Raw genomic sequence first — 25,684 nt, 5'->3', positions numbered from 1 at the left:
CCTAAATATGAAATTCCTCTGAACTTTCTGTGCTAATGTATCACATCATGTGGGTTTAACTTACTTTATTAAGCACATATAAATAGATAGGTTCCTGGAAACCTATATATAAATCAGATGCTTATGAACTGAGTCACATTTTAAATTTACTAGACAAAGTTGATATTTAAGTGATTCTACAAGGCCAACACCCAGCACAGCAGGGTGCAATATAAACAGCCTGGGGCTTTACAGACTTAAAGCCTGGCATCACCATTTAATGGTGAGTGACCCTGAAAAATCATTAATATCTTAGCTTCTGTTTCCTCATCTTTAAATTACAAGAGTTGTCTTAGGATGGTGGGATTATGGTAACAACCTACCATCACCCATTTCTGTATTTTCTAAAAATTTTTATACATTCTATAATTCTATTAAGTACTTTTTACAATTAAAATATATGTAGTTTTAAAAATTGTTTGAAGTAATTTGAAGACAAATTACATCTACTTTTTAATGGTCACTCTAAATTAGAGTAGATTACTGGTTTCCAAACCTGGCTTGCATCAAAATCTCTATATTTAGACTAGAAATTTCCCACCCTCAGTTGCCAATGGCAAGTTGCTCACCTTCAGCCTTACTAAGCTCCACAGCCAGCTGCTCTCTGGCCCTGGACTCCTCATGGAGGCGCTCTCGCAGTTCTTCTTGGCACTTAAGGGACTCTGTCGCTTCTCGTTTCTGTCTAAATGACTCACGCATCAACTCTGTCTGTGTAACCCTTGCATGTTCGAGCTAAACGAGAAGGGAAAGCATACATGAAGGAAAACAACTAGTGTTGGTAATACCAATGTCATTCCCCATTAAAGCTTAAAAAAGAGATTTTAAATAAGAGTAAAGGCATACAATACTTGTTGAACTGTACTCATTTAATATTTTTAGTACATGCTAACATTAGTAGGTGGGATAAACAAGTAGATTAGCTGTGTACAACTTTCAATAAAAGATGTATTCTAGTTTAACAGAAAATTGCTTCTTTTGTAAATAAACCACTTTACATCACAAGATCTGTATTCTATTGTATAAAGAGACATAAAAAGTAAATAAGACATAGGTTCTTTTTATATTTGATAATTTTATGTAACTATATGTTCTATGATACTTTATTTCTTTTATATTTATATTTATTTATTAACTGTGACTCCTACTGCACACTGTGAGGAACTAATAATGTATGATTAAATACAATGATATCCATGAATAAAATCACAGTGGCAAAACAAAGTGAAATTACATTTATAACTCATAACTAAAAGCCTTGTTTCTATCCATTTGTGAAACAACTACAAGATTCTATATGGTTATTCTGTTTCTTTTCAAAACCTTAGAACACAGAGGCATTATCCAAAACACAGTCCCCTTAAAACGCTGTCACTGGCACACAATAACTATGTGCCAAAAATTTTTTTAAGATGACAAGATTACACTCAAGTATTGTACAGACTCAAGGCCAAAGCTCTCAAAAAAAAAAAAAAAAAAAAAAAGAGAAAGAAAGAAAGAAAAAGAGATCACCGTTACCAGCTGCGTGAAATTACAAAAAAGCACTTGTCTCTGACTTAGTTTTCTGGCTACTGACTGCTAATCTATTCTTATTGAAACAACTACATGGGAAAAAAATTGGGCTCAAATTGAATACTTAGTTCTAGAGCAGTGGTTCTCAACCTTCCTAATGCTGCGACCCTTTAATACAGTTCCTCATGTTGTGGTGACCCCCAACCATAAAATTATTTTTGTTGCTACTTCATAACTGTAATGTTGCTACTGCTATGAATCGTAATGTAAATATCTGATATGCAGGATGTATTTTCATTGTTACAAATTGAACATAATTAAAGCATAGTGATTAATCACAAGAACAATATGTAATTATATATGTGTTTTCCGATGGTCTTAGGCGACCCCTGTGAAAGGGTCGTTCGACCCCCAAAGGGGTCGCAACCCACAGGTTGAGAACCGCTGTTCTAGATGATTAATGCTATTAAATTTTTTTTTAAAGCAATGACCACATACATTAGTAACAGGCTCACAACAATGTCATAAGAATTTGTAAATTTATATATAAAGTGCTAAGTATATTAAAAATATTACCATGTCTTAAGTTTAAGATAGGAATCAAATGTAGTGGTTTCTGATTTATAGTTAGGTATCAATAATGTATTATAAAATTATAATATTTAAGAATATTTTTATTTTTAAAGACATCTTCCTGGTCTTCACATCTGAGTGGTATTTTCCATAACAAATAGATTTTAGAGTTACTAAATAAAACTTTTTATTGTCACTCTAAATCAATTTCCAAAATATCTTGTATGCAATCATTCAATTTAAGACTCATAATGAAAAATAAGCATACATTTTAAATAAAATATTTCCTAAAATATATATAATATGTTGCTACCTCAACAAAGATAAAATTATATGTTTTTACTTTTAGACTGATAAGAGTACTTTCCTTTAAATGTGGAAAACTAATATGCATTAATTTTTATTAATATTAATTTTTATTATAAAGAAACATAGTCATAAAGTATGAACTATTTTTTATATAACTACTCTCCCTGAATTTTTGGCCACGGCAAATATTTAAAAAATATATCAATTATTTCTACATGTACATATGTTTCCTGAAAATATTAACTGGTTCCCTGGTAAATACATGAAATCACTAAAAGAGTTCAAAGCTCTAACTAAAAAGAATATGAGTCTTTTTCCTTTTTCAAATTTACTGTACAAATGCAACAGAGTACTTGCAACAAAATACTTACTTTTAGGTAAGAAATTAAGTAAGTCTTTGCTTCTATATTCTACTTCTTGACAGGATCTAAGCCAGTCTTAAAGTGCACTGAACTGTTTGCCATAATACCACAAGAAATAACAAAAATGTTGGAAGAATCAAATACAGTAAATTTGGCCAACAAATTTCATTATCATGCAGATGGCACCTGCACTTTGTTGGAATAAGAGATTCCCTTCAAATGTTCACCTAGATACTTTATACTTAAAAAAACCCTCTTTTATCCAGTTGAGGTATTATTTATCCCTAATACCTATGTAATACCTAGTACTTACTAAATATGAAATTTCATAATCAATATTTTCAAATAATTTAAGAAACCTATCATTACATTGAAATATGTATAAAGCATCAGTAAATATTCTGTCACTTTAATATAAAAGTTTCAGGGTCGGTAACAAAACTGTTCTGAAAACCATCTGGCTTGTTAAATATTAGCTAGTATATTATAGTTAGTCATTAAAGCCATAAAAAGTGCTGAGTAACCAGTAGCTACACTGAATAACTTGTAGTGAATCATTCACAACATATTTAAATCAAGTGAACCTGAAATACCAACCTATGTTAAATAGGTGTATCCTGAACAATGTTTATAAAAATATTTTTCACATGAAAAGCAGAAAAAAAAAAAAGGTTTTTCCTCACAGGATTAGTAGGCAAGGCATATGAAAACAGTGAAAATAAAGTTTCTTAGAAAGTTAGCAAAAAAATTTAAATTAGAATTCAGGTCTCCTTTTTCCTTGTCTGAAACTATGGCCAATATGCCATATGCTTGTTAAACATTTCCTAATTGGCTCCATAACAATTCACTTAGCTACTTTAGGTTTCACAATGCCCATTTCCTCAAATGGTTCCATTTTTACATCATAAATATATAAAAGCAAGATTCTTCAGGACAAGCCAAGATCTTTGAAAATAGCTTGTCTGGCCCGGGAGAACTGTAATATTATCTCATTCTGCTTTCATAGATAAAAAATGTAGTCAAGTTGGGTTCTGAGACCAAATTTAGCCCTTCAATACATCCAGGATGAGTAAGAGATAGTAACACACCAAATAACAAAACAAGATTCTATTCCGTTTATCCTTACTAAAAGCATTTAAACTTCATTTCTCACTGTACATTTTTTTAAAAAACTAAATGTATTAAAACAAAATATAAACTAAAAATAAAAGTATAAAAAATTAAATATTTTATACTTACTGAATAAGGAGGGGTAGGCAGTGAAATTTTAGAAATAAGCTTTAATATGTGCCCATTTCTTTTATGAATAAAATGAAAAATAGAAGTATTAATAATTACTGAGTTATTTTCATCCAAATGTTCACATAGAGGAAATGGATGTGGTAAAGGCACACGAGATTCAACCTCATAAATGTCTTCATCTTGTTCTTCCAACCATGAGCCACTGAGTTTGACAGTTGCCAAATAGGTCCTGTAAGAATCCATTCTAGGAGATGCAGCTGCCAAAGTTCCTTATTTATCAGTTTTCCATTACATTAAAAATTCTTTTTAAGTTTATCAAGACATACCATAGCAGTATAAAAATTTCTTTTTAGCACTATCCAATAAACATTATAGAGCTAATTCATAAAAAACTGAACAAAAAAAGAAAAACCCCACAAACCTAAAAAAAACACCTAGATCTTTTAGTCAACAACAAAATGAAACAAAAATAAAAGCAAGCAAACAACTTTTAAACTAGATTAACTAAATCCTTGAAGAATGAAATAATAAAAATATAAATATCAAACTGGCTGAGCAATAAAACTGCTTTCAGTATCAAATATGTCTGTGAAATAAATAACCCTTCCAAGCCGATCCTGGCAGGGAAGGTCAAGTTTTAAATCTCCATAGTAGCAGTCTTGAGAAATGTAGTTGCAACATTATCTCCCTTGTTCTTGTTGCTTCACTCAATTCAAAAGTAAAACCTCTTCTGAACTGAGCTATTCAAATAGCCTTTCGCGCTGCGCCAAAGGATTCTAGTCAGTGTCCCCTGAGGAAAAGGTCAGAACACAGGGTGTGGTTTAGTGTCTTTACCTATAGGTACTCTGACAGGTGGAATGTGAATTAATACGCCCACAAAGAGGCCTGCCTAACAGGATTCCAGTTCCATGTAAGAGCTTTGAAAAGGGTATTTAGATAAGTTATAATGCTTCTGAGATAAGCTAGTGTTTTTCCATCCCATTAAAATTTTTGTTTAATTTAAAAATGTGAAACCACATTACCAATGAGTTCTGCAACTAAATGAAATAATCATAATTATTTCTGGAAAACTAAGTACTTCTTTTTGATATTTTCTTAGAAATAATACTCATTCGTTTAAGCAGTTACTAGAATACAGGGTGGAGTAAAGCAGGTTTACAGTGTGAGTACACAGAGTTTATTCTTGTATTATTATTTATTAATTATTGTATTATTTTCCTTACAAACAACAATAATCCTATTTTTGTCCCACCCCTGTATGGATAGTCCAGTTATGACCTATTTCCACACTGAATTGTTTATAGAGTGAATATTAACAGAAAAAAACACACCTCTTTTGAAAAGCTACATAGTTGGTAATTATATCACATAAGATACACTACACTCTTAACTAAAACTTAAAAGCACAAGTTGTACATAATAGCCTTCTTGTAGCTCAAAAAAACCTGGGCAATAGTGAATAAACCAGCTACTCAAAGTTTTAAAAGATGAGCAACTTACTTTTCAATTAAAAGATCCTCAAAAGTGAGAGTTGTTTTTAAATAAATGAAAAAACTTTTATTGTGGTGCCTTTTCTCTATCTAGTAACTAAATATCCTAAACCCATAAAACTCATCTTTAATGGAAAACCCCATATTAAAGCAAGGCGGTATTATTAACAAAAATCCATCTTATAGCCGTTTTCACCACACAAAATTGTTAGAGGAGCCAATACCCAAGGCTAATATTTACGGCAGAGAAAATGAGGTTTTCTACAGAAAGCCCAGAATCTACAGGGAGATGGTTTGTGGCCAGGAAGGGGCAGCTGCCTCTTACAATTCTGGATTAATTAATGACAAATTTCTTATGTGAACCCTCCAGTTAGTTGTCTGAACATCTCTACAAGATGGAGACCTAATCCTACCACTGATGCAGCTAAATGTGACATTACTGGGATTCAGCAGAAAAAAATCATCAGCATTATGGCCACTTAGCTTTATGAACTGGTGGGACTCATGCTTAGCATGTGAAATACCTCTCAAAATACTCTTTCTTGGCTCCCTTTGCAAATTACAGTTTATTTGGATACTCTGGTGTCCAATTTATCTTATTTGAAGCAAAAACAAAGTGCTGAAAGTAAGAAGTATCCCTTTATAAATAGAAACATTTAGGTCAAGATAAGAACTAACTACAAAGGAAAGAGAGAAAACACCAGGGAGGAAAACAAGACTCAAGAAAGCAGCAGATTAAGATTCAGAATGGGGCAACAGCCCTCGTAAGGACAGTATGTTAACTGACAGCATATATATTCACGTTCAGAAAGGTGATCCGGAATTAAAATAATTCAAAGCATAGTCCCCCAACCCAATTTTGAAAGCATGTAAAACTTGTTTCCATCCATGTAAACACACACACACATTCATGTGTAAGTGGTATCTCTTTGTAACTAAGAATAAAGGTCAAGGTTAAGAAAATAATCACCAAAAAACACAGTAGAATTAGGGGGGAAAAGACTCAAAACAGCAGTTAAGATGATTTAGGAGGGGCAAATAGCTCTCCTAACAACAGTATATAAACTGTGATAGATTATAACTAATGTCCAGAAAGAATACTCTGAATTAGAATAATTCAAGATATATGTGTGTGTGTGTATTTCATTTTAGAAAGCACATAAGACACTTTGAAATAAAAAAGTTAAAATGACTTCAATTATTTAGGACACCCTTTTAATTATCCAGACTAGTTCATTATCTCCAGGTTTCAGATAATCAAGATTTTAATGTATATTTGAAGACTTAATTTGTGGTACAGTTATGTTTCCCAAACTAACTAGTTTGTACAAACTAGGTTATTTGTACAACCTCAAGCTATTTAACCTTTCCCCCCCAGAACTATTTCCATCAAATTGTAAAATATTTCTGTTGTTCTCCTTTAGATTTTTATTTACTTATTTCTCTAATGATAATGAATACTGGATACAATACCCCAACTAATGCTTATAATAGCACATTGGGGACAATGCTAATGGCAAAATGTTTCAACAAAAAAATGACAAAACAAAATCCTAACTTGTACTACTGCTTCATCCTCAGGAAAAGTCTCTTTTTTAAAGAAAATATAGAAACATGAAGTTTAGGACCCACCATTCTTAAAATGATAATAAATTCAAGAGAGTTGCCTACAATAACAATCACTCTGTGAGAGTACATTCTTTATTCATTCATTTCTTCCAAGGACTTAGGAATCTCTTGGTAAATAATATTCTGTGGCTCTCAGTAGTATCTCTGGGTTCTGAAAACTTTGTGAAAGACTATTCCTACAGAACAGACTGATTTCTATTTTCACCTGACCCCAACAATCAAGACTCTGAAGCCACACTCTCAAAGATAATGTTCTACAGAACCACAGAGAGACTGCTGAATAAGGAGTAGGTTATAGAGATTTATCTTTCTAAAGGCTTGAGGACAGTCTCTAAGTCCTTTTCTTCATATTATAATGAAAGCTATCATAAATAGGAAACTGCAATGGGCTGAATATAAGCCCAATTTTATAGTAGCCCGTTCAGGCAAAAGAGAAGTTTAATCCATCAGAATAAATGTATTATTATATGGATTTGGACATACCACTGGGCAAGTCACTTGTCAAATCAAATACATAAAGTAAAATACTACTACAATAGATATTATGAAATCAGCCTATAAGGCAGATGCCCTGATAGTAAGAAAATGCTTACTAGTTATTTTATTTTTAATTATTAAAAAAAACATTTTTATTGATTTTTTTGGGGGGGCAGGGTAATATTGGTCAATAATCTGTCATAATGAACATATAGGTTTCAGGTGTGGGTTTTTATGTTACAAGATCTATATATTGCACTGGGTGCCCACCACCCAAAGTCAAATCTTCTCCTGCCACCATATATTAGAGAGAGGAAGGGAAAGGGAGAGAGGGAGAGACAGAGCGAGAAAAACACTGATTGGTTGTCTCACTCATGTGTCCCAAACCGGGGATCAAACCTGCAAACTGGGTATGTGCCATGACTAGAAATCAAGCCCGAGACTCTTTGGTACAGGGCTGATGCTCCAACTACTGAGCAGCACACCCCGGCCAGGACCCAGTTCAACATTTTAAAAATAAATAAGTGAATTTATTTCATTTTAATAGAAAATAATTTAAAAAAATTCTGCATAGAGTAACTTGAGACAACTATCATACATGGTATAAACATTTTATAGACAGAGAACATTGCAATTTGTTATAAGTACCTTGCTTTAAAATTTCTATAAAAACTAGAAGCCCAGCGCATGAAATTGCGCGGCCCCACCCACCCATGTGGCCTGGCTGTGCTCACAGCCCCACACACCCGCACACACAGCCCTACCAACCTGCATGCACCTCGCTGCGCTCACAGCCCCACGCACCCGCGTCGGTCTTTGGTCATTACGGCCCCCACCCACCCGCGTCGGTCTTTGGTCATTACGGCGTTAGGGCCACAGTCCTTTCATAATATTGACTAGAGGCCAGTGCACAAAAATTTGTGCACTTGGGGGGAGGGGGAGCCCTCAGTCCGGTCTGTGCCCTCTCGCAGCCTGGGACCCCTCGGGAGATAATGACCTGCTGGCTTAGGCCTGCTCCCGGGTGGCAGAGGGCAGACCCAATCCCTAGGTGCAGCCCCTGGTTGGGCTCAGAGCAGGGCCGATTGGGGGGTTGGGGAACCGCCCCCTGTCACACTCAAGGCAGGGTCGATGGGGAGGTTGTGGCGCCACCCCGTCACGCACAGAGCAGTGCCGATCAGGGGGTTGAGGAGCTCCCCCGTCACTCACAGAGTAGGTCCGACAGGGGAGTTGGGGCACCGCCCCGTCACACACAGAGCCGCAGGCAATCAGGGGGTTTGGGCGCTGCCTCCTGTCATGCTGATCACGGTGCTGGGAGGCATATTACCCTTTTACTATATAGGGTAGAGGCCTGGTGTACGGGTGGGGGCTGGCTGGTTTGCCCTGAAGGGTGTCCTGGATCAGGGTGGGGTTCCCGCTTGGGTGCCTGGCCAGCCTGGATGAGGGGATGATGGCTGTTTGCAGCTGGTCACACACCCTTCAGGTTGGGGGTCCCCACTGGGGTGCCTGGCCAGTCTGGGTGAGGGGCTGAGGGCTGTTTTCAGGCTGGCGGGTGACTGAAGCTCCCAACCGCTCCTTTTTTCTTTTCTTTTTTATTCTGGGCCAGCTTTAGCTCTGAGGCTTGGCTCCAGCTCTTACGCCTCCACTGCTGAAAGCAGGTATCTGGTTTGTTTGGATTCTATAATCGAAACACTGTTTCAACTCCAGCTCTGAGAGTGGGTGTATATGTTTTTATTTTTCAGCCAGCTCCGGGGCTGGCTGAAAGCAGGTTTTTGGGGTTTTGTTTAGCTTCTACATTTGTAACAATGTTTCAAACTGCAAGCTCAGAGGCCGGCAAGGCAGGCGGGGAACGTTGGCTTCCTCCGTCACTGAAGCAAGCAAGCCTTATGTTCACTTCAAGCTGCCTGGCTGCCGGCCGCCATCTTGGCTGGCAGTTAATTTGCATATCACCCTGATTAGCCAATGGGAAGGGTAGCGGACATACGGCTAATTACCATGTTTCTCTTTTATTAGATAGGATATTATTTTAATGTAGAAACTGTCCTACACTCTAATTTCCTAACAAGAGATAGTCTGAAAAGTGAAGTAATCGATTCATATTTGTGAAAAGGATGTGAAAATCATGTAAAGAAATTGTAGGTCTGATTTGTTCATATTATAATAGTAATGTTATGACATACTAGAGCATATAGTTTGTTTTTGGGATAATATATACTATTCCTTCAAATGAATTATATATATTATACTTGAATATTTCATATAATGGTGAAGTTAAAACCTCTTTTGGTATAAAAATAACATGTAAGAGTCTAGAAAATCTGAAAATTAAAACAAGGTTCAATTTTAGACCTAGAATAATCTGTCAGCACATTATATTTTATCACCTAAAAAGAAGACTATTGATACCAGTGTTGGTTGTCACAAAGACAACCAATTATTATTATTATTATTATTAAAGTTTTAAATCTACTTTAGAGATAGAGGAAGGGCGAAAGAGAGACATGGATGTGAGAGAAACATTGATCGGTTGCCTCCCACATGCACCCTGATTGGAGATCAAACCTGCAATCTACACATGTGCCCTGACTAGGAATGGAACCACTGACCTTTTGGTGAATGGGACAATGCTCAAAGAACTGAGCAACACTGGCCAGGGCAAGATAACCAATTATTAACAGGGAGCCTAACTAAATTTCTGGAACTATAGAGAGAAATCATTTAGTTGTTCCTTGGCTTAAAAGAAAACCTACTACAAACTCAGTATATATTAGTAATATAAGGAGGTTACCTGACTACTGGTTTCACTTATGGCTTCCAGGAGTTTTTCAACTGCTGCTTGTAGTCGAGAGCTAATATTCAGCATAAGTTCTTCATTTTCAGGATCTATTTCCGTTCCAGCAAAACCACTCCTCATGAGCCGTTGTGATAGCTCTGTTCCTTCTTCAGTTACTTTTGACCACACGCTACTGTCATTTCTTGGCATATCACCTCCAGAATAAGATGGTATAGACTCATCTGTAACTAGAGCAATATTTTAAAGGCATAAATAAATTATAATTAATAATTATAATTAAACAAGTTTACAAAATAAAATAAACACTTGACATCATTGAAACTATGAAGATCTTTTAACAACAATGCAACAAAATAAAGTAGACTAATACAGAATATTATTTGATAACCAAATAGGTAAAAATGAGAAAGATAATGTTATGCTAATAGGGTTTTGCAGAAATTAGTATTTGGGTTATTTAGCACTTTTTTCTTTGATAAAAACTTTTAAAACAACCTCCAACAGATATTTACTAACTGCCTACCATCCAGGGTTTACTAAGTAATGGAGATATAAAGTGATGACAGCTGGATCCATCCTCAAGGAGTTTACATACAGTATAAGAATAAAAACATATACACCCACATGAAAAGCAAAACATTGTACAATAGGTTGTTTCAGATGGATGGAAGGACAGAAGTGCTTGATTTGGTCTGCAGCACACCCTTTGATTTCTGAGCACACTGGGCAGCATCACCTACTCCAGCTGGGCCATAAAAGGGACCGAGATCTTTTTGCAGCTTGCTACTTTTATAAGCAATATACTTACCGGGAAGAGGTTAGACTAATGAGCAGTTCTAATTTAAAAATGGACTTATGCATATACATTATTCTTATTTCTTTTTTTTCTTTTTCTTTTTTTTAAAATATATTTTATTGATTTTTTACAGAGAGGAAGGGAGAGAGATAGAGAGTTAGAAACATCGATGAGAGAGAAACATCGATCAGCTGCCTCCCGCACATCCCCCACTGGGGATGTGTCCGCAACCCAGGTACATGCCCTTGACCGGAATCGAACCCGGGACCCTTCAGTCCGCAGGCCGACGCTCTATCCACTGAGCCAAACCGGTTTCGGCATTCTTATTTCTTATGTAAAGAAAATTGAGTTTACTTGGGCAGAAGATAAGCTTTGAAGTATTTAAACTAAAATAAAAGCATAGATTATCCATCACTGCCATGGAATACAGTACTAAATGTGGCAACAATAATACAACCCAACAATGAAATTTCCTGAAGAGGAATCACCTATTTATTATACACCAGGGGCCCAGTGCACAGATTTGTGCACTGGTGGGGTCCCACGGCCTGGCCTGCACCCTCTCGCAATCTGGGACCCCTTGGGGATGTCAGACTGCTGGTTTCAGCCCGATCCCCGCAGGCCAGGCCGAAGGACCCCACCGGTACACGGATTCATGCACCGGGCCTCTAGCATGCATATAAGATCTTTGGTTAATCTCTTTCTGCCCTCCCCCTCCCCGTTTCCCTCTGAGATTCATCAGTCTGTTCCATGTTTCCATGCCTATGTGTTGAATATCTGCCCCCTGGTGGTTAGTGCACATCATAGCTACTGGTTGAACGGTTGCTTAGGCTTTTATATATATAGACTAGAGACCCAGTGCATGACATTCATGCACGGGGCGGGGGGGTGGGGGTGGGGTATCCCTTAGCCCAGCCTGCACTCTCTCGCATTCTGGGATATCCCTCTCACAATTCAGGACTGCTGGCTCCTAACCTCTTGTCTGCCTGCCTGCCTGATCGCCCCTAACCACTCTGCCTGCCTGCCTCATCACCCCTAACCACTCGCCTGCCTGCCTGATTGCCCCTAACCACTCTGCCTGCCTGCTTGATCACCCTTAATTGCTCACCTGTCTGCCTTATCATCCCTAACTGTCTCTGCCTGCCTGCCTGATCACCCCTAACCACTCTGCCTTATTGTCCCTAACCACTCTGCCTGCCTGCCTGATGCCCCTAACCGCTCACCTGCCTGCCTGATCACCCCTAACAGCTCGCCTGCCTGCCTGGTCACCCCTAACTGCCTCTGCCTCGGTCCCCACTGCTGTGGCTTTGTCCAGAAGGATGTCCGGAATGACGTCTGGAAGGTTGTTCAGCTGTCCCATCTAATTAGCATATTACGCTTTTATTATTATAGATAGGGCATATTTCTTATCAGTAATTGTATGAAGTTAACAAATTAAAAAAACAGGAAACTAATTTTCAAAACATGTGGAATTAACATTCACTTTGAAATAGTACAGCCAGGAGAATAAGAGCAATTTATTAAAAAATCTTGCTAATGTAACTTATGCCACACTGAGTTATCTTAATCTCATGTACTAACAATATCAGATGCAATTTCAGACACAATATCTGAATTCAGCACAATTCAGTATTTACTAAGCACTTCTTCTGTATAAGTCACTGGCTGAAAAGTGCAAAACTGCATTCTAGGAAACGATTTTAAATGTTTGCTATTACACAGCTTTATCTAGTTCTTGGAGTAAGAGTTAATACAATTTTCACTTTGTATTTTTATTCTCAAAATTAAAAAATAGACAACAACTAGACTGGTATTTACTTATATTATTCCAAATATTTAAAATGGAATATCTTAATAGGAATATTTTATACATATTTATGAGCTCAAATGATGCTGGCATTCAAAATTAATTCAGAGAAAGCACAGTATAATGTATATCAAATTAAAGTACTGTAGAAAATAAATGATGTTTTTAAAGAAGCTATGGAAGCAAGAAATACTAATGGCTTACAACAGATGTTTAAAAAAAAATATTTATGGCCCAGCCGGCATGGCTCAGTGATTGAGCATGGACCTATGAACCAGGAGGTTACGGTTCAATTCCCAGTCTGGGCATGTGCCCAGTTGTGGGCTTGATCCCCAGTGTGGGGTGTGTAGGAACCAACCAATCAATGATTCTCTCTCGTAATTGATGTTTCTCTCCCTCTCCCTTCTTCTCGGAAATCAATAAAAATAGATTTTTAAAAGATATTTATGTTGTATAGTTAGTTACTTTACCTGAGGAATTAAATGCATTCTAGTGACTTTTCTTTCTAATGGATAGAGAACATGACAAGTCTGAGGAAAAAGAATAATCTGATCTGATGGAAAGTCAAGGCTTTATGGGGTGAGAGTATGTGGAGAAGTGAGGATGAGGTAAGGGGAAGAGAAAAAGAAGGCAGCTGGAAAGTAGGCTGGATCTAAGTTGTGAATGGTCTTACCTTTCATAGGAAACTGTGTTTTTGCTATTAATAATGGGGAGGTAAATACTTTTTTTGAGCAGGAAGATAATATCCAATCTGCGAATTGGGAAGCAAAATGCAGAGGAAGGACTGGAGAAGAAGAATATGATTGGAAGGCTATTTCAGTTGCCCAGATGAGAAGTGTTGAAGACATGAAATAAGGTGAAGGCAGTTGGGTGGAGGCTGGGTAGAGGTGGGCAAAGGAGGAAAATGGGGAGCTTCTGTAATACTGTCAACGATAAAAGTAAATTTAAAAAAAGATGCAGGAAGACTGGGCAAAGGTTGGAAAAGACAACGTGTAAGACAAGGGAGGAAGAAAGTAGTAAAAAGATGACTCTGGGTTTCTAGCTTACTTGAGTCTTAGATGACAGAAGACTCATTACTGAGAAATCAGGAGAAAGTATATAGTGTAATCATGAAAAATAAGTCTGAAGTGTTAATGGACTATGTAGAGGAGAAGTCAACTTTTGGAAATTTGGGTCCATAGAGATTTAGGAGTCACCTGTAGAAAGGTGACAGTCAAAATCTTGGAAGTGGGTACATTTATTTTAAGAGCAATATTCACTGAAAGAAGTAGGACAAATAAAGTTGGAGCCTTTGTATATCATAAGCTAACCAAAGAACCTGTGTGGAAAAAAAAAATCAGAGGAAGACAGGAGCGATATTCCAGGAGACGAGAATGTTTCAAAAGGTACAGATTTCAATGTCATTTGTCTAGAAAGTCAAATAGGACAAGGACTGGGAGATGGCACTGGATTTGACAACTGGGAGGTCACTGTTGTCTGAGACAGCAGCTTTGGTACTGTAGGAACAGAAACCAATGCTAGTGGAGGTAGGAGCCAGTCTAATCTCTCATCAACTCTGTTGAGATTTACCTTGAGATGGGAAAGCAAAGGTGGGAAAAACCAACACACACTTTTCTTTTTTCAGAGGGAAAAAAATTGTGGTGAGGAAAAGATTGAAGATACTGTGTATTACATGGAGCAAATCTCAAGCACAAAATAACAGATGATATATAAAACAAAAATGACTTATAAAAGGCCACTGAATGTTAATTTTTTAAAATGTATAATGAACAAAGTAGATATTAATGTACCTAAAAAAATGGAGATATCAACTAGCTTAATGTATTTTATTAATAATATTTTGAAGATATAAATAAACAAAAATAATCTGAGTATGTTCCAAAGAATAAATAAAACTTTTCATTTATTCCCATGAAATAAAGGAGAAAGACATCAAGCTTATACTTTATTTATAATAATTAGTTTTGAGGGGAAATGAGAGCATAATATAAATCAACAGGGCAATTTCATAAAATGCCAACAGAAATTTCCGAATAGTCAGTTTGGTGTATAGATTTATGATTTCAGATATGTGAACTGTAGGGTGCGGCAATAGGGTTAAGCCTCAGACTGACGTGTTGGCAAAGCCACAAATAAGTCCCAGCTTAGAGGGCATAGTCCTCTTAGCATAATTAGGCTTGACCTTATGACCCTAGATCTTATCTGGGAAGCTAATGGGCTGAGAGAGATGTAGCAAGTGCTGCCAAAACAAGTGAAACTCACAAGAACATTGTAACTATGGTGACCACTACCTTGTTTACCTCTGGCTATAAAATAAAGGCTCAGCTTGCCTCTGGTTTTTCTCTGTGGCCTCATCCAGGCACAGGAAGATCCACCTAGCCAGGGGTGGGCAAACTTTTTGACTCGAGGGCCACAATGGGTTCTTAAACTGGACTCAGAAGAAGGAGCTGCGGCTGTGTTTCCCGACGTTGCCATGTTAACATTGTTGCTGGTGAAGGAGCGGAGGGGAGAGCAAGAGAACCCTCTGCTCTTTCGGCTCCGCAGGCCGGATAGAACAGCCAAACGGGCCGGCGGCCCGCGGGCCGTAGTTTGCCCACGGCTGATAGACCCAGCTTATTCTCTTTGTCTGTCATTTCTTCATCCTTCACCACCCTCACTCAGGCTTTCGAACCCTTGGCTGAGCTGGCTCGACACAGTGAACCACTCATCTGTATCTTAAAATTAGCAGATAATGGCCCAGCTGGCATGGCTTAGTGGTTGAGCACTGACCTATGAACCAGGAGGTCACAGTTCCCTTTCTGGTCAGGGCACATGCCTGGGTTGCAGGCTTGATCCTCAGTGTGGGGTGTGCAGGAGGCAGCCAGCTTATCAGTAATTCTCTTTCATCATTGATGTTTCTCTCTCCCTCTCCCTTCCTCTCTGAAATCAATAAAAATATATTTTAAAAATAGCAGATAATTGTTATTCAAAAATCCTTTCGTTATTTTACTTGATGGATTATACCATGTTCATTCCACACACATAAGCAGCTTCTCAGGTTAAAGCAGGGTGGGTGATTAATAGAGCATTTCTCCGCCCCAATGGCCTTCAGAAGATCTCTATGGCTCTAATTGGAAACCACTGACTCGAGTTGGACTCTCATACCTGACAGATGAAAAAACTCAACTGAAGCCCTGGGAGACTGAGAGATTTGCTCAAGGTCACAGTGAGCTAGATCAAGAATCAAGGGCTTCTAGGTACTAATCCAGTATTCTTTCCAAAAGGAAGTGGCAGCAAATGAGATTCGATCTTTGGCTTCCTAAGGGAGGGTGTATGCATTTGACTGGTGAACCGTCACAGTGCAAGCCTCAAGGAACGTTTTCTTTCAACACATTCTGGGAGAACTAATTTTTATGAACTAGTCTAATATTCACTCAAGTTCAAGTGATTTCATATTGGCTCAAAATGTCCCTTCAATTTCATAAACTAGGTTGCTCTTATGAGGAAGCAAACATTAAAAAAATCAATTATTTGTTTTTTTAGAGTTAACAAGTCCATACATGTTTAAAATCTAAACAAGTTCAGACATGAAGACTGAAAATAGATCACAAGTGCTACCTGTGATCTAGAGCATGCCTGCACTTTCTTTCTTTAGGTGTGCATCTTTGCTTTCTTTCTCCTAAGCTCTAAGGCAGTGGTTCTCAACCTTCCTAATGCTGCAACCCTTTAATACAGTTCCTCATGCTGTGGTGACCCCCAACCATAAAATTATTTTCGTTGCTACTTTGTAACTGTAATTTTGCTACTGTTATGAATTGTAATGGAAGTATTTGATATGCAGGATGTATTTTCATTGTTACAAATTGAACATAATTAAAGCATAGTGATTAATCACAAAAACAATATGTAATTATCTATGTGTTTTCCGATGGTCTTAGGCAACCCCTGTGAAAGGGTCGTTCGACCCCCAAAGGGTCTCGACCCACAGGTTGAGAACTGCTGCTCTAAGGGTTCCCACAACACTTGCAGCCAGAGGGGCAATGAGCAGCCACAGCATGTCCTGGCCTAACTCCCTGAACCTGTCTCTGAGGGCCCCTTTTGCCTCTGTAACTTGTTTCCTGAGTACACACAGCCCAGCTGGCTCACTTTTTCTGTCTTTGTGACTTTGTTTCTAAAAGGCCAAGACAGCATTCTGAGCAGCCCACTCAAATCTTTTCTTCAAGTGTACTTTCGCTTTGCATACTAAATAAACTCTCTTCCTACTAGAGTTCTGAATTCTTTTTTCCCAAACTCAAGAACCAAGAGCTGACATTGCCAGTAAAACCTTCAATATGCAAAATGGATCTGATAAGTGTCCCCAAAATGATACTAATGGTCATCCCAATTTTATTAATAAGACTAGCATATCAAAAAAACACCCCAAAAACAAAAACCCCAGTACATATCACTTAACAGATCTAAAAAAAGACTACCATATCATTGTTAAACATAAAAAACAAAGACTAAGTAATTAAATGATAAATAAACATTATAACCAATGATACTAAAAACAGCAAAATTCTTATCTCTGCTATAATATTGTACACACTGTATTTCTTAATTTTTCCTCTTATATCTTAATATTGCTCTTTCAGAATCTTTTAAATAATTAAAATTTTAAAAGGCTTAATCGATTCAAGTGCACAAAGAGTGGTTTTTAAGTAAAAATTAAGTACTATGAGTTTATTTTGCCTTGAATTGAAATCTCAGTATCTACTTCACTAGACTGTAAATTACTATAAAGCAGAGGGCATAGAGAAACTGCTCAATAAATGTTTGTAGAATTTGGCTGATAAGAACTGCTTAGAACTAAAAAGCTACTGTATTATTGACTATCTTAAAGTAGGAAGCAGATATATTAAATCTATAAAGGGGTGTGTAGATGTAACCATGCAAGAAAATTGCCGGGAGCCGGTCCATGCTTGCTGTTTCAAGGGACCTGGCATATATGGCATACTGTTCTTAATATGTTTTCTCACCTTCTTGGCACTATGTGTTTTAACTAAGGTCTCTGAGAAAGGTTGTTTCCCCAGGTAGGGATTTTCCCCTGAAGTTAGGGAGGGAATAAAACCTCTTAAGTGCCAGGTGGGTAATTAATCACTTTAACTACGAACAATCATGCTTAAGCTACATAATCTTTACTCCGTGGAATGGAGATAAGAAACGCTCTAACCTTTGGAATAGAGATGGATAGGATTGGAATCAACTGGTATAAATACAGATGTAACAACACAGAACTTAGAACACAGAACTTAGAAGACAGAACCAAGAACACAGAACCTACACAGAACCTAGAGACAGAAGAACATGGCAAAAGATCCTGGACTGAACCTGACTACAGAAATTGGCAAGAGAACCTGACTAGAACCTGGTGACTGAACCTGGCTGGAGAACCTGGACAGAACCTGGCTGGAGAACCTAGCGAGGGAACATGGCTACAGAACCTGGCTGGAGAACCTGGAGAACCTAGCAAGAGAACATGGACACAGAACCTGGCTGGAGATCCTAAGCAGAACTTCGCTGGAGATCCAGAGCAGAACCTCTCTGGAGATCCAGACCAGAACTTGGCTGGAGAACCTAGCAAGAGAACATGGACACAGAACTTGGCTGGAGATCCTGGTTAGAGATCCTGGCTAGGCTGCTGATCAACTGAACGCTGTCTTTGTGTCATTCCTTCTTCACCGACTCCGTCTATGCCTTTGGGAACCCCTGGACCTGCTGGGGCAGGACCCCAGCAGAAAACAGATCAGATGTCCTTGCAGATCTGCTTTCTCACAGAAAATGAACATAAATACAATCCTCTGTGCTTGCATTAAATTACCAACTTATTCCTTTTTATAACTATGAGAATACTGCTCTGAAGAGAGTTTGCTGTCTTTTAATAAATGCTCTTTCCTAAGCATTTCAGCAGCCACCTTGAAAAAGGTCTAAGAGAACTGCTATCAAAGAAAGCACAAAGTATTCTGTACTCTACAGAACATTCCTCAGAGTGTGTCTTTTGCATATGGTTTAGTTTAGGTCTTAGCAGAATAGCAAATCCCCCCTCCCAGATGATTAAGTAAAAGCCGTTTATAAAATAACTTTCAAAAATGCGTAATTTGATAAACACTCTTACAAAGAAACCAAGAAAATACTACCTAATTCTTTTATATATATCAAGTTTCATTTGAAGAAATAAAATAGCCCTTGATTGAGAGCTTAAAGTTGATTAGAAAAATACTTCTCACAACATCTGATAAGAATGAATTTGAAAGCAGTTTTAAAATACAGTATTATTTCAGGTCTAATTACTAAAAGCAGCTTTTAAAATTATCTTTGACTTTGACTGAGTTGTTTTATATTAATTTTACTTAAAGTTCCAAATCAAGTTTTTTCTGCACTTAGAAACATGCAACTGGCCAACTTGTAATTAGGCAAACCTTCTGTTAGTGGCATGGATAACTTCCTTCTCACATGAAATTTAAACAGAACACTCTCAAAAACTGCATAATCTGGCATTTTTAGAATGTCAGCCTCTAACAGGGGAGAAATGATTAGTTGTGGCATGGAAGTGAAGCATGGGCTTGATCTTCTGATCCAAGAGCCACACTATTTCTCTCCACTTGACAAAAACTTTCTCCCCTTCTAATTTCCTGACTCCCTCTACAGTAAGAAACAAGGAATAAAAAAATAGGAGAGACTGGAGGTCAGCTATATATGAAAGTAAGAAATTCAAAGCAGAGCCTAGCCCACACAGCTGAAAAAAGGTAGGAAGGCAGCTACATCACGTCAGGACCTAATTTCTGGATCCACACATATTCTGCCGTATTTCACACCACTTTTCCAAAAGGAAGAAATAGTGTAACAGAGGATTGTTCAAAGATAAATTCAAACCTTGGATTTCTTATAAAAACTTTCTTCTAACCATATCAACAGATATGTGAAACTGTTGTTTGATTCTTAAAAGCTCTTTTTTTCTGATCTTTCCTTTATTTATAGGGTGGTTGCAAGATATTGCCGAAACCTCCTGGTTACTGGTAAGAATCCTGAGTGGTGATGCAAAATTTTTCTTTTATTAGTGGTGAAATTAAACTTCCTCCGATTTATGTAGCACAGTAGTAACCCTGACTATATATAATGACAACTCTAAGACACCACTTGTAAATGCTATACAGTAATGGTGTTTTGAGAACAATGGCTCTAAAGCATTTGTGTTTGGAGGTCTTTTTGTTGGGAAACCACTTTATTTTCAATACATAGCAAAGTGCCTTGAACTCTAAGATTTATTGATGATGATAATAACAGTTTCAACAGAATATAAAGCTAGTACCTCCTGTGTGTTCCTCATGAACACGCGACTTTATAGGTGCCTCTGCTTCTGACCTCCATATCAGGTTGGCAGGTGACTGGCCTTTACTAGATCTATCCAGAATACCGAGGACATGGCGGCCAATTGTTTCTTCAACAGCTGCTGTTGTCTTTACAACTTCTAAGAGGATCTTCAGAAGTCTATTATTAGCTTTCTGGAGTGCATACCTGTAGAGATAAAGAAACATTTATTAAAATGTTAAATCTTCTAAAAATCAAACACTTTGCTTATGTCTCCAAAAAAGTGAACTACAAAATATCTGACTTGAAAAATAAAGTATCAGAAGATCCTCTCTATTAAAATAATATGCAATAGCACTACAATGAAGTGCTTTTTAAAAAAATTCTTTTACATTTAAAAATTTCCAGATTAAAAAAAAATTTAAGGAGATGCAAAAGTTGTGGTAGTATCCAACCCAAGTATATGTAAGTTACGAGATGGTAATACCACTTATGGTTATTCATATATGTTTTACATTGTGCCAAATAATGCATTTTAAAATGTAATTTTAAAAATCCACTGGAAAAAATTGTGTATTTATATATCTTACTTGTGATGATCTAGTTGGTTAAATTGGCATAGACCTATTTTTAAAATGGTCTACTGTGAAATTTCACTATCTATTAACACCAGAGGGAATATCATAGGCCAGTGGTCAGCAAACTCATTAGCCAATACAGCCAAATATCAACAGTACGATTGAAATTTCTTTTGAGAGCCAAATTTTTTAAACTTCAACTATATAGGTAGGTACATTGTTATTAACTTAATTAGGGTACTCCTAAGGCTTAGGAAGAGCCACACTCAAGGGGCCAAAGAGCCGCACATGGCTCGCGAGCCGCAGTTTGCCGACCACGGTCATAGGCCATTATATCTACTCCAGAGACAGAAATTTCTCAAGTTACATATACCACTCTCATTTCAACCAGAAGGAACATAGTTTCAGCCAAATGATATTAATGTGTGTTTCTCTTTTATAAAAACTCTTATTTAAAAAAAATCAGAAAATACTGCTAACCATCCACCAAAATATCACAGCACTCAGAGATATTACTATTAACATTTTAACACCTATCTTTCTAGACTTTTCCCACCATCTCTCTCATACATATATTTTAAATGGAATTATCCTGGACAAACTACTTTGGTAAGCTTTCTATTTTGCTTAACATTAACATCTTTCCATGTCAATAATATAATGCCAGAAATGGTGATTCATAAGATGTTCTGATTAACCTTCTAGAGTCAGACTAATTAAACAATTCTCGTGTCTTAACAGCTTAGTTCAACCAAGGTACTGCAGAGGCAAACTTTATATTTCATACATGTAGACAAGATAAGAGACTTTCATGGAAAAGATCCTCTGCCTTAACACAGCTTTCTCTCTCAGTTTCATACTGAACGACCACCAATAATCAGGTTAAAGGGTATCTGTTTTCACAGGCACATGACATAACTATTTTAAGACAAGGTAATAAATGCATAATTTTTCCTTTAGTATTTGTCAAGTGAACAGGCAGATCTATTTTTGCACCTAGATCAAGTTCTCTGCTTACATAAGCAAGGATATTAAAAATAAAACTAAATAATTTAGTTAGTAGAGTAAGTTAAGGGTTTTATTTCTTTAACTTTTCCTGAAATTTTGTTCAAGCCCCAAATACCCCAAGACTAAAATATTTTGAAAACATTTCTATATAAAAGAAATAATTAAAATTAATATGATGGCAAAAAGAAATGAATATGAATACTAATTTATCAGTACTCACCACAAAAAATCCTAATAATTAAACACTGCATAATTTAAAAAATATACCTAATTGAGATAAAAATACTTTATCTCAATTACAAAATAAACATTTATTTTATAATTATAAAATAAACATATTGTTTATTTTATATTGCCATGGTAGCTCTAATTTTCATACACTGTCTTTCTTGTTTGAGTTCCATACTGACTGTGTTCCATACTGATGATCCAATGGGGAAGCCAAAATCTTAGGGGCCAAATTCCTCCATGCAAGCTGAGGAAGGAGGTTAGGAGGACACAAAGGGTTGACAATCACAGAAATTAGAAAAGGAGGAAATTAAATTAGTAGAGATTAGTTTTAATTTAAAATTAAAGAAATTGTTTTCATTTGAATACAACAAATTTTAAAATATTGTGCTTAAAATCCTTAATATTAATTGGGATAACTATTCTCATTTATATTTTACATTTTGATACTAACTTCTACAAAAATCAAAGTAAGGAAAAGTTTTGTTAACATCAGATCATTAATTTGTTCCTCTATAAAACTGGGATATGGATTAAAAATTCTCATGTGGCCCAGCCAATGTGGCTCAGTAGTTGAGCATCGACCTATGAAACAGGAGGTCATGGTTCCATTCCTGGTCAGGGCATATGCCTGGGTTGCAAGGCTTGATCCCCAGTAGGGCCGTGTAGGAGGCAGCCAACCAATGATTCTCTCTCATCATTGATATTTCTATCTCTCTCTCCCTTTCCCTTCCTCTCTGAAATCAATAAAAAATATATTTTAAAAAAAGTTCTCATCTGTTATGCAGTAAATAATGCATGAAAGCTACATGTGGACTATCACACTTAATATTTTTTTCTCATCATGAACACACCAGGGGTAGCTTATACTGAATTCATGTCCATCCAGTGAAGGAATAAAACCACAAATACAATTCTGTTTTTTTAGTATAAAAATGTCTTATGAGCAAAAAAAAATTAATCCAGAAATGTTCAAGAACCAAATGATGCTGTAACATTTACTGAGTTAAGTATCTGATCAGTATCTGTTAAAAATTACTTTACATACAAAAAATTTAAATGCTTGTCTATTTAAATGAACAGAAACTGTTACTCTTTACATACAAAATATAATGTACAAATAAAAAATATGTAAGATAAAAATAAGGACAAATATAACTTATAACATTGAAACAACTATTTTAATTCATTTTTGTGTTAAAAAAATACACATTTTGTATACCTTTCATTGGACAGAACAGCAGGAGGCACATCTTCAAGTTTTCTGTCCAATTCCTTTTCTTTAAAGGTCTGTTCCTCAACTTCCCCTTGCTTTTCATTTTCCTCCTGTGTAAGTTTGTGTAAAGGTAGAGAGGACAAGATAGAAAGAAAACCTGTCATCTTGGAAATAGTATGTCATTCCTTTATACTGTTACAAAGTGAAACAGAAACCTTTACATGCAAAATAGATACTGTACAAAATAATATTTAACTATATTTTATCAAGAGATTAGCATTATCAAAAAAAGATAAAAGACTCTACAGATGAAAAAATTTCAGTAGGTTCAAGCTAATGCATGCTATAGTGCAACAATAAAGTATGTTAGCCTGCTCGGTGAGACGACAGTTGCTCTTAGCAATGTCAGATTCAAATTACTTACATAGAATGTAAGGCATCTTAACTCCACCTATCTTACATGTAAGCAATCACAAATATTTTAAGTGCAATGCCAATGAAGGACACATTTCACAACAACAACAAAGACAAACAAATCCTACTGCAGTGTTGATCCATTGCTCCTAGATAGGTCAAAGTCCATACTACCTGTGTTTGCGTACTGCTGTTGCGCAGCTCACAACACAGCTTCTCTCTTCCAGCTAGAGACAGCTGCTTTAGTGCTTCCAGCTCCTCTAAAAGCACCCTCTCTCTCTCTGAAACCAGGTTTTCATTATCTATTGAGGATCTCTAAATAAGAAAAAAGGTCATGAGAGAATATTGTTTGCGACAGAAAATAAAGGCAGAAATATTAAGCAGGTTTGTTTTAACCCCCTGGGACCAATAGACCCTAGTTCTACCTATGATTCATATCCCATGATAAGGGGTTAAAATCATTTATAAAGTTCAATGCAAAATCTGAAAGAACAAAAAAGCAAAAAAAGCTAATTAAGACTAAATATTTAGGAATTTATGCAACTGAAATATTATTTTATATGCCAATTTTGCATTGAAAATTCAGAAGTTTAAATTTACAAAATGCAATGAAGAAAAGCAAAATTAATTTTTCAAAATGATTTGTGAACTCCCAATTTCCTATTGTTCTATATTTGAAAGAACATATTAAGAATTGTTTATTTCTTATTTCTCCTAATAGCTAAGTTCACCAAATTAAATAAATGTTTTAGTAAGAACTTTTATATAAATATTTCTTGCTTTTCTGCAATGATTTTGAGAGTATATTATATACAGCAATTGATAAGAATCCAGCTCCCAAATACCAAGGAGTATGTAAATTTAGCCAAGAAAGGGATAAGAACGTTATGTAAATTTGCATTTCTCAAATCAAGAAGAGATGTTTCCCTGGACAAAGATCCAGAAACATACCACTTCAGATTTCTATTCATGATTTAAAAGGCAGATTAAGGACAGATAAAGATAAACCTTGGAGATGTTAATTGGTGACTCACAAAACTATATAAATAAATATGGGAAACTGAATATTAACTGCACCTCAGCACAAAAAATTTGGAATGATTAAGAAAACAACAACCTTGCAGCCCCTTTTCCAGTGCCTGCAAAGAAAGATAAATAAAATGGTAGGGATACAATGCACTCCAATGAGTCAGATCTCCCTAATAAGACCTAAGGCTGTTGTGCTGATGGAGTCTATTCCTGACATTAAATATTTGCAGTTATTCACATTTTGGCAATAATTTTGACTTTTTAAAAAAAGGCTTTATAAATACTATTTTTATCAGGAAGAAAAGGGACTCTTAAGTCCCATACCTGGGCTAACTGTCTATTCAGTCTCTTAATCTCTTCTTGTAGCTGCTCCTGGTCTTCTCGCTGTCTCTCCATCTGGCGCATGTGCGCCTGCCTTAGCAGTTCTGTTGCCTGTTGATGTTCTTGGTATTGTCGTACAAGTTCCTGCCTCATATCTTCCAGTTGTTCTTCATTTAACATTAGCTGTCTAGAAGCATCCATGCTTGATACCAAAATCTCATCATGGATCTATAATAGTTTTAAAAAAATTCAATCATAATCCATGTTGTAGAAATTTGTCAGCATCAATATTTTAAATAAATATGAAAGCAATTCTATTAATCCCACAAAGCATATGACTTTTTAATATACTTATTATAAACCAGAGGCCCAGTGCATTAAATTTGTGCATGGGTAGGGTCCCTAGGCCTGGCTGGCAATCAGGGCCAACCAGGGTCCCAGCCTCCCTGCTTCCTCCTTCCCTCGCCACCCTGCGCATTGCCATCACTCGGTTCCTCCCCGCCTTCTCCTTCCCTCACTCCCTCAGCACCCTGCTGCCAC

General features: G+C 36.6%; 1 protein-coding gene across 1 annotated transcript in view; it reads right to left on the bottom strand.

The window, feature by feature from the left end:
• Positions 1-25,684, bottom strand: part of AKAP9 (A-kinase anchoring protein 9) — a 127,438-nt gene that overhangs the window by 43,703 nt on the left and 58,051 nt on the right. The window contains exons 14-19 of the mRNA XM_081102336.1: positions 25,148-25,372; positions 23,969-24,109; positions 23,387-23,490; positions 20,352-20,557; positions 10,416-10,648; positions 609-771 (exon numbers count right to left, since the gene is read on the bottom strand). Coding sequence (XP_080958462.1) covers positions 609-771; positions 10,416-10,648; positions 20,352-20,557; positions 23,387-23,490; positions 23,969-24,109; positions 25,148-25,372 — 1,072 coding nt within the window. The remainder of the gene's footprint in view (positions 1-608; positions 772-10,415; positions 10,649-20,351; positions 20,558-23,386; positions 23,491-23,968; positions 24,110-25,147; positions 25,373-25,684) is intronic.

This window comes from Myotis nattereri, assembly GCF_964212035.1.
Source record: "Myotis nattereri genome assembly, chromosome: 11".
Lineage (NCBI taxonomy): Eukaryota > Metazoa > Chordata > Mammalia > Chiroptera > Vespertilionidae > Myotis > Myotis nattereri.
The sequence above is the reverse complement of the archived record's forward strand: the minus strand, read 5'-3'. Positions and strand labels throughout refer to the sequence as shown.